At 44.5% G+C, this 10,118-nt stretch overlaps 1 protein-coding gene across 2 annotated transcripts in view; it reads right to left on the reverse strand.

Moving 5' to 3' along the window:
• Positions 1 to 8,877, reverse strand: part of DEPDC1B (DEP domain containing 1B) — a 58,775-nt gene extending 49,898 nt beyond the window's left edge. Inside the window, exons 1-2 of one of the 2 annotated variants that reach the window (XM_045020066.1) lie at positions 8,743 to 8,877; positions 6,140 to 6,405 (exon numbers count right to left, since the gene is read on the reverse strand). In XM_045020066.1, the coding sequence (XP_044876001.1) occupies positions 6,140 to 6,405; positions 8,743 to 8,790 (314 nt within the window). In that variant the 5' untranslated portion in view covers positions 8,791 to 8,877. The remainder of the gene's footprint in view (positions 1 to 6,139; positions 6,406 to 8,742) is intronic. The other variant, XM_045020068.1, reaches the window with a different exon arrangement.
• Between the last annotated feature and the right edge of the window lie 1,241 nt (positions 8,878 to 10,118).

Genomic DNA, 10,118 nt, shown 5'->3' on the forward strand with positions numbered 1-10,118 from the left:
AGAAACAGCTGCCTCCTTCTCCAACTGACCTGATACAGCACAAATTAAGCAGTGTTTGGGCAGCCAGCCAGAGAGCACCTTCACCCCCCTCTTGTGACCCTACACCCTCCCTCCTGTGCTCCCTTCACTCCTAAACTTTGCACCCCCCTCCTGCACCCACATGGGGAAACTCATGGAATCACAGAGCACCTGTCATTGCTCCTCACAACCCCTCTAGGAGGATGACGTGCCAAGCTGAGAGGTGCCAAGGCTCAATCCTAGGAAGCTGTGGCAAAAATTAAATACTGTAGCCCTGTGATAGTATAGTGGCTGGTGCAAAGAAACTGGGCTTACTGAGTGCTAAGGGTGATGACTTTATAAATCGATCTAAATAGGCAGGAGACTTATTTTATAGTTCAGTTTGTGATTTTGAGCAATATTGACTGGAGACATTTTATTATTTTTAATGTAAAAGGCTATTTGTTCTGATGCCTGTTGTATAATAAGATTGTTTGTTGTTGTTTTAAACATCAATCAACAATAATAATAGTATGCACAATTATTAAGCCATAAAGGCACTGTGAGATAGTGTGCTGCTGCAGGTACTGTGCAGATGCAAATAGAAGAGAGACTGTGGATCACGGGTTGGATACAAGTTGATTCTTGTGGATCAGATGCGGATCCACATTTTTGTATCCATGCAACTATAACATGGATCTAACTATAACATGGATCGATCAATATAGTTATACATTGAAACATGCAGTGTTAGTTAACCTGAACCATTATCATGTATATTATAAGATACAATGTAGAAAAGACATTTCTCAGTATAACTGAGTTTTCATGCAATAAGAAGAAACAAGCTGTGAAGAAGTCACAATCTTACTGCATACTTTAAAATAAAAAGTATTCCAAGTTCATCAGTACATAAGAATAGCCATACTGGGTCAGACCAATGGTCCATCTAGCCCAGTGTCCTGTCTTCCAATAGTGGCCAATGCCAGAGCCTTCAGAGGGATTGAACAGAACAAGGCAATTATCAAGTGATCCATCTCCTGTCATCCAGTCCCAGCATCTGGCCGTCAGAGCCTTGGTAACACCCAGAGTGTAGAGTTGTGTCCCTGACCATCTTGGCTAATAGCCACTGATGGACCTATCCTCCATGAACTTATCTAATTTTTTTATCCCGATTATAGTTTTGGCCTTCACAACATCCCCTGACAACAAGTTCCTCAGATTGACTGTGTGTTGTGTGAAGAAGTTCAGTACTTTCTTATGTTTGTTTTAAACCTGCTGTGTTCCCTCTAAGATGCACGCCTTCGTGGCCACACACGAGGCCATCAAGGGCTGCGCACCAGCCGGGCAGGCAGCACACAGGTGAGCGTGAAGAATGTGGAGGGTAGGGGCTGTGGGGTGAGGTGATATGGGTTTGGCAGGCTTGGGGGGTGGGCGGAGTAAGAAGAGGCGCCTCTCTCCCCAACCTCCAAATGGAGGGAGAGCTCTGTGGTTTGAGCATTAGCCTGCTAAACCCAGGGTTGTGAGCTCAATCCTTGAGGGGGCCACTTAGGGATCTGGGGCAAAATCAGTACTTGGTCCTGCTAGTGAAGGCAGGGAGCTGGACTCGATAACCTTTCAGGGTCCCTTCCAGCACTATGAGATAGGAGCCAGGAGAGGCGCCTCTCAACTCTGGCTGAGGCCGGGAGAGGCACCTCTCCTCTCAGGGCTGCGGTGGGGATGGGAGAGACACATCTGTCTCACACACACACACACAAAGTCTTTCACACTCACCGCCCAACACATATTTGTGTTGTTACTTCTTGATATATGTGCATTCCAAAAGTATTCTCTGTAATTTTATTCTTTCAAAGTGCTATTTTATTTTTTGACTGGTTTATGCATTTCATAAATTTTATTTCTCTCTTACACTTAAATTTAACTCTTTGAGTAGTGACTTCTAAAATGCCTAACCTCTCCTGGCTGGAGTAATTATCCCTATGGTAACTTTTTAAAAATATATATTATAGCTAGGTTTTTTGTTTCTACTGGCGGCGCACATCTGCACACATTGGTGCACATAACAAAATTCATTCCACACATGGGTGGAAAAAATTAGAGGGAACATTGCTGCTGCCTATTAATTTCATTTGGTGACCCCTGACTGATAATGATGTAATAATTGGGACCTAGCAGGCTTACTTTAATTATGAGCCTAACAGGTGAAAAGTAGGTAAAGGTTAATGAATTGTCACACTGATCTTATAAAAGACTGTTTAAGAAAAGATGTAAGGAGGAGACAAAAAAGACAATTAATTTAAAAACAGAGAGGCTCTACTGATACTACTCAAGGACTTTTAAGATATGACTAGTAAACAAGAGGAGATGGGGACTCGGAAATCAATGGACCAAACTTGGTGCTTAAAAAATTAGGTCTAATTGGTGGACAAAATAAGAAAAGGATGGACAAATCTGCCGATCGCCTCTATTGGGGGCCCTTTAAAAAAAAAAAAAAAGACTTGGTGGTAGAAGTTCCTTTCTTTCCTCCCCCAACTGCACACATAATAGAAGTATCAGAGGGGTAGCCGTGTTAGTCTGGATCTGTAAAAGCAGCAAAGAATCCTGTGGCACCTTATAGACTAACAGACGTTTTGCAGCATGAGCTTTCGTGGGTGAATACCCACTTCTTCGGCTTGCATCCAAAGAAGTGGGTATTCACCCACGAAAGCTCATGCTGCAAAACGTCTTAGTCTATAAGGTGCCACAGGATTCTTTGCTGCTTTTACATAATAGAAGGATTTTCATCATGACACCAAGTGGGGGCAACTTTTGACCATCAGCGCTGCACTAGCAAGGACTCCAGCCTGATACATGTGAGATCCTGATCTGTCTTCCTCTCCCTCCAGTATCCCTTTTCATCTCCTGCTATCAGCTTTTCCTTGATCCTGAAATGAACTGCACTACAAGGCACCAGCATTACACAAGGAGATTGAGTGGAGCTTAGCAGGGAGTTTGAGAAGGACTAGTGAAGGAGAGGACCTGACCAAACCAACAAGGTGAAGGCAAGCAGCAAGCCCAAGAGACTATGTCCACACAGGTTATGAAATGGCCTGGCAAATGAAAAATAGCCTTTACCAAGACAAGAGAGGAAATAAGAACCTGGAACAGGGCTCCCAATCTGCTTTGCCAAATTTAAATATATACCACCACTCCCTGGTGCAGTATTACCAGGGTAGGGGAGAGAGCTTTGCAGATTCATCAGGAAGCCATGGAAACAAAAATACTGAAGAACACTGTCCTGAGAGTGAATCTCCTGGGACTCAGAGAAGGCATGGATGAGAACATTGTCAAAATAAGGGTATAGATATATGCCCTTGCAATACTACCAGGGTCTTGGTGGAAGCCTGAAAAGTAAAAGTGGGAAGAAGAGGGAGACAAACTGAAATATTCTCCTAAGTCAAAGGGAAGGACTGTCAATGCCAGAGATAAATTGAGGCATGAAAGTAGGTGTCCTTCAGGCTGACCAGATAATATAGCATTACCATGGGAGAGAGGGAGTGGTGGGTGGAAGAAAGAAAGAGCGCAATTTGGAAGGTGTTTTCATCCAGAACTTTTTTTCCCCCCAGAGATGGTGACCAAGCTCTGGAGGTCCAGAGTTAGATGGAATCCTGCTGGGCATTGGTACACCAATAAAAATTTTCCAATACAAAGTCTTGCTGCTAACAATAAAAAAAGAAATTAATTTGTCATTTCTGTTTAAAATGTAGAACCTTACTGGAGCATTAAGGAAACTGGTCAGGGGATCTCTCAGAAGATGGCATTTTGCTATAAGATGAATCTCTTTAATAATTTCCTCCCCAAACCATCTAATTCCTAGACACAACCACCACATGTGCAAGTACACCTCTATCCCAATATAACGCTGTCCTCGGGAGCCAAAAAAATCTGACCACGCTATAGGTGAAACCATGTTATGTTGAACTTGCTTTGATCTGCCACAGCACGCCCCCTTGGAGCGCTGCTTTACCGCATTATATCCGAATTTGTGTTATATCAGGGTAGAGGTGTATGTTCCCCTTTCCCTGCAATCCCTCAAACAGAGTGCATCCCTAGTAGAAAAAATATGATGCATCTTAACTGGAGTCAAATGCCATCTACACAGTAATTTATAAAAATTTCATTTTTGAGCTAAGCTAATTGAAGATGTATATCCCCTTTGCCTTATAGAGACCTGCACATCTAGATCAATTTGTCCAAACCCCTCTCCAATCTTTTCATCTGCGTTATTTTCCTATCAACATCTTTTTCAACCAAAATTATATACGTCTTAGAAATTAAATGTTTTGTGATCTTCCAGTTTGCTCTGGAGCTCCTCAAATGTGGTTAAAGGTCAAGATAGAGCAGTCTTATATCCAAATGTCACAATAAAATATTTTATTTGTAAACAATCAAAATATGGGATCTGTATATTATTTATCTCTTGGTATGATTTCAAACCAGGACCAAGGAACAGCTGTCCACACTGAGTAATCTCAGCCCTTCCACACAACAAATAGACACTTTGATATTTCCTAGAGATAAATCCATGGTTATTAATTTAAGTAGCTAAGGAAGTGGGCCTCAATGACGGGAATTTAAAAAAAAATTGTCCCATCCTCCTAAATGGTCTCAATGAAAGGGTGATTTTTAATGACCTACATTTCTTTTTAACCCAACAATAAATAGTCTCCAGGCTTATTTGAGTTTTACCCAGTGTTTGGACGGTAGTAGCTCTTCTAAGCCACAGTTCTACTAACATGCAACCAGGGACTGCAAGTCTGTCCAGCATAGCAAAGACGACAAAGTTACTAATCAGTTATGAAAAAACAAGTGTAATAAGAACTCCAGAAACTCCCACTCAAGCATTACTTTACAAGGCAAAGCAATACAAGAAGTGAATTAATTCACACACCTTGCCAGGAATGGAAGTCAATGGGGGGTTTCCAGAAGGAAATAATATCATGATGAGCAAGCTTGCAGCTGCATTTTCTAGTTTAAACAAGAACTGGTCATTGAAAATCCACCCAAACTACAAACCTTCAATTCCAATGTTACTTCCATCTTACCACATGAATGTGAAAGCTGAAAGCCCATGAAAGGTACAGACAGACATCAAAATGCCTTCAAAAGCAAATGCCTTAGGAAAATACAAGGTAATAAATGGAATGAATTTGTAACAAATGCTGAAAATCAGAGTTCATCAACCCTCTATGTCTAAAGTTATCCAAAAAAGACAATAAAAATATTTGGTACATGGCTTAGGAATGAAGCCAGAACAACTACCAGGGCTGGTATGCTATTGGGCTGCTGGAGGAACACATAAATGGATCAACTAAAAGAATCCCTCCATTGAACACTAATCAGAAAGGGAAAACTTATGGGACTTAATAAAGAGGCCACACAAAGAGCAATTCAGGATAAACAGGGATGGTGGAGTCTTGTTCACATGCTAAGCGATATCTAACAGTGCAAGAAGGATTCGGATTCAGAAAGTACCTGTCTCTTCTCTCCCTAAGGTGCTGGAAAAAATGGCCCCTGCAGAAGCTCCTGAACATCAGAGCAGAGTAAGGAATTTAGGGGGCTGAAGGCCAAGAGGTAGAAAGAGACCCAGAAGAAACTCAATGGAGTTCTCTCTGGTGTTGATTTTCCCAGATGCCCATGACAAATGAGGACCAAAACTTTCTAGAAGTGTAGTCAGGAGTCCACCAGGGGAAGTACTCAAGCATGTATAATTAATCACATGCATAAGCATTAGTTGGTTGGGGACTTTAGTGTATGTTTTGATTTATTTAGTAAAAATATTGGTCACAGTAAGCAAAAAAACAAATTTGTATACTACTGATTATTTGGGAGTGACTAGAAACTGTTTTTATATATGTTGCTCAAAAAAAATAAAACTTCAGATACAAGGGTGCTTCAAGTAACATTCCCAATATTAGAATAACATAGTATGTCTGGGTCTACTGAAGAGCAGAACTGTAATAAAAAGATAACTGGTGAGCATGCTTAGAGATAAGAAGATGCACAAAGTAAGTGGGTTTGCAAAACCCCTAACTAATGTCATTAATCCCTTACTTTCACAAGAACTAAAAATTCACCCAGGATACATCATACAATGATTTACCTATATAAATGACTGTCGTCCTCAAAGTCTTCCTTGCCCCATCGTCCTTTGATATCTTCAATAACATGATTTTTCAGAAATTTTTTAAGCAGCTGAATTGTTTGATTACGTGTCACTTCTGGGCCAAAGTTTTGGTTACATCTGAGCAGCTCATGTAACCAGTCTACTGCCTCTGAGGCTTTGAAGCAACACTCATAGTTTTTGAAAAGACTACGATGCCTCCGTAATGGCATCCCTTCACGAAAGAGTTCAATGGTCTCATTCCACTGGAAAAGAGGGGGTTGGGGGAGAGAAAGATACAATTACAGGAGCTCTAAAAATAATCTTTAAGGGTGAAATGATGTATATGAAATCAATACCAATACAGTTAGAGCATTTTGCAGGCATTGGTTTTAATGGATACAAAATAAAACTGCAAATATTCAGATACTGAAGTTATCAATCATGTCACAACTATTGCCAAAGTTTTGTTGTTAGCCTGAAGACTAAAACCACTAGACAGAATGAAAAATACTTACACTGCTACATCTCCAATGCCATGGCCCAAGCAAGTTAAATAAATCTGCTGAACATAGTTTACTCCACGCTCTATTTAACAAATATTCTCTATCAACTCCTCATTTAATACATTCTGAAAGTTATACCTTAGGGTACAACTACATGAGAAAGCTACACCAGCTTAACTTAAAATTAGTTTAAAAATCCATGTAGTGAAACTAATGTAAAAGCCTATGAAGGCACTCACTTTCAGAGTGATTTATTCCAGTCAGGCTTAAACTAAAATCAATATAAACGGCCCTTAAACTGAAATAGGAGCAGAGGCATTTGCACCGGTTTAAGTAAATCAGTTTAAAACAAACACACACACACACACACAGACACACACGCATTTTTAGGCCTGGTCTACACTTAAAACTTTGAGTGACGTAGCTATGACACTTGGGTCATCAAAAGTCCTGAGCACCACAGCTATGCCCACCTAAACCCCGCAACATAGAAATTCTTCTATCACCCTCGCTACTATGTCCTGGGGGAGGTGAGCTACTACAGTGACAGACTCTGTGTTCCTTCAGTTGCTGTAGTGTACACTAGCCCTAAGGCCAGGTCTACACTAAAAAGTTAGGTTGACCAAGCTACGTCACATAGGGGTGTGAAAAACCCACACGCCTGTGTAACAGTTAAACTGACCTAACCCCCATCATAGACTCCGCAATGTTGGAAAAACTACTCCATTGACCTAGCTACTACCTCTCAGGGAGGTGGATTAACTAAAGCGACTTCGATCACTGTAGCGAGTGTCCACACTGAAGCACTACAGCAGCATAGCTGCAGCACTGCAGTTGTGTTGCTATAGACAGCCTTAGTTAAACTGGTGTAAATTTGTGCATAAGGAAGAGCTCACTATAGGTCACATGCCCATCTGCTCTTATAAAACCTTGAACATCCTTCTTCGTGTCACTTCCTTTTCTCTCCTGTAAGAGCTCACAGTCCAACAGATCCCGTGGAAGAGGAACGGGTATGGGCTGTGATCTAGGCAGCAAAGCAGGGTGTGAGTGTACAAGTGTGTGTCAAGTATCAGAGGGGTAGCCGTGTTAGTCTGGATCTGTAGAAGCAGCAAAGAATCCTGTGGCACCTTATAGACTAACAGACGTATTGGAGCATGAGCTTTCGTGGGTGAATACCCACTTCATCGGATGCAACTGTGTAACAGTTAAACTGACCTAACCCCCAGCATAGATTCCACAATGTTGGAAGAACTCCTCCATTGACCTAGCATCTGACGAAGTGGGTATTCACCCACGAAAGCTCATGCTCCAATACGTCTGTTAGTCTATAAGGTGCTACAGGACTCTCTAAGTGTGTGTCAGTATTTTGGGGCTCAGTGCCAGGAGGTGAAGTTACTGGGCTATGATCCAGCTAGCCCTGAGATGCCTTTTGGGGGCTGGGATAGCAGGGGGCAGAAATAAGGCTCCAGGTAGAGGAAGGGACCAAGGAGACTCCAAATAGCAGCCCTTGAACTGGTGGGGAGGTGGCCAAGATATGGCAGAAGCGGGGCGACTGAAGACAGACTAGAGAGGGAAAGAGGCAGACGGGGGAGGGGGACTAGAGAGGGCTTCGGGGACCAGACCGAAGGACTGGGGGTGGGGAGCTCTCTCAGGAGGTATCTGCAACTGCGGAACGCTGGGGGGGGGGCTCCGGGTACCCCTTGGGGGGCCAGACAGGGGGTTCCGGGAGCCGCTCGGGGGCAGGGGGATGGGGGCGAGGCCGGGGAGCGCGAGATCGGAGGGCCAGTCTCCAGGGACCGCTCGCGGGGGAGGGGGCGAGGCCGGGGGGCACGAGGCTGGGGGGGCCAGTCTCCGGTGACCACTCGGAGGCAGGGGGGCGGGGACGAGGCCGGGAGGCCAGTCTCCGGGAGCCGCTCGGTGGGGCCGGGGGGGCTCGGGGGACCGCTCGGGGGGGGCGGCGGGATCGGGGGGCTCTGGGGAGCGGTCCGAGGCAGGCGCACTGGGGGGCGCGAGGCCGGAGCGCAGCTGCGAGGGGGGCTGTGCCGAGCTCGATGCCCTGGCACGACCAGACGCTGCGGGACCCGGCCGGGCACTTACCAGCCGGGTTGCCCGGTAGGGCCCGGGGCCCACCAGTCGCGGCTCCATGGCCCGGTAGGCCCCGCTGTCTCCACGGAAACCCGACAATACACAAGAGAAGGCGGAGCCGAAGAAGAGTTTGAATTAGGGCCCCCACGGTGCTGCCCCCTCATTGGGCTGCAGAGGGAGCACGTGACACCGCATCGCTCCCTGATTGGAGGGGCAAGGGCAGGACGTAGGGACCCATGCATCGCCTTGGCTCCCAGCACAACGCCTGGGCAGCCGGGGGGGAGTGTAGTGGGAGGGGGCGCTATGCATAAGAGGGGGGTTACGGCACAACACGTCACACGTAGCCGTGCACTGTCCCAAGTACAAGTGGAGCCCGGAGGGAGCAGCTCGCGCTGAAGGCGGAGCAGGAGTGAACTCAAGCCGCTCAGCTGAGTTAGAAGCCCCGTTGCTGAGTTTTCTGGTAAGGGTATTTTAATTTACCCCCGGTTAGAAGCACACTGCCCTCGCCCTCCGAAACGACATAGCCTCCCCTTGTCTCACCCAGGTTAGAAAGGTGCTAACAGCTGCTCACACGTTGCCTGTTCTATCTATGTTAGTTTTTGTCAGTGTCTGATATAACATGTGCTTGGCTGTTCCTGGTGGGTCTATTATAACTGGGCCTACAAATTTACCCGACTTGTGAGCCTAACTGTGGGGAAATGGACAAAAGTTTGTAAAGTGTTACCATAACTTAAAACAAATGAGGCTGAAGTTAGTTCCTTATTCCCAGTACATTATTCATGGTGCCAGCTCCTTAGTAGTGGTTCCTAGCTCCTTATTCAATGGTCAAAATTATTTAAATACATCAGTGTAAGATTACTTTTTGGAAATATCAAATTAATGTGATTGAAGGTGATCAAATTTAAAATTCTTCATGATTAATTAAATAAACACAAAGAGCTGAGTTTTGACTGGCTGTATATTTCAAGGTCAGTCTCAGGTCACCCCTCACAAGTAGGGGGGTGAAGTTTCTTAACTAGAGATTAGCTGGAGCAGCTAGGAGGGTATTAAATTACTAACAAACACAGTGGGAGAGTGTTAAGGAGGCAAAACCTCAACCTCAAAGCATTATAGAACAAATTGTATTGATGTGGCAAAGAATGCCAAGAGGAGAAGTTTTTCAATTGCTTATATATCAATGCTAGCAGTCTGGGTAATGAAAGGAATCAAATTCTCCTTGATGAGGAAAAACATAACATAAAAAGAGCCATACTGGGTCAGACCAAAGATCCATCCAGCCCAGTATCCAGTCCTCTGACAGTGGCCAATGGCAGGTGCCCCAAAGGAAATGAACAGACAGGTTATTAAGTGATCCATGCCCTGTCACCCAGTGCCAGCTTCTAGCAAAC

This window comes from Mauremys mutica, chromosome 6, assembly GCF_020497125.1.
Source record: "Mauremys mutica isolate MM-2020 ecotype Southern chromosome 6, ASM2049712v1, whole genome shotgun sequence".
NCBI classification, from domain to species: domain Eukaryota; kingdom Metazoa; phylum Chordata; order Testudines; family Geoemydidae; genus Mauremys; species Mauremys mutica.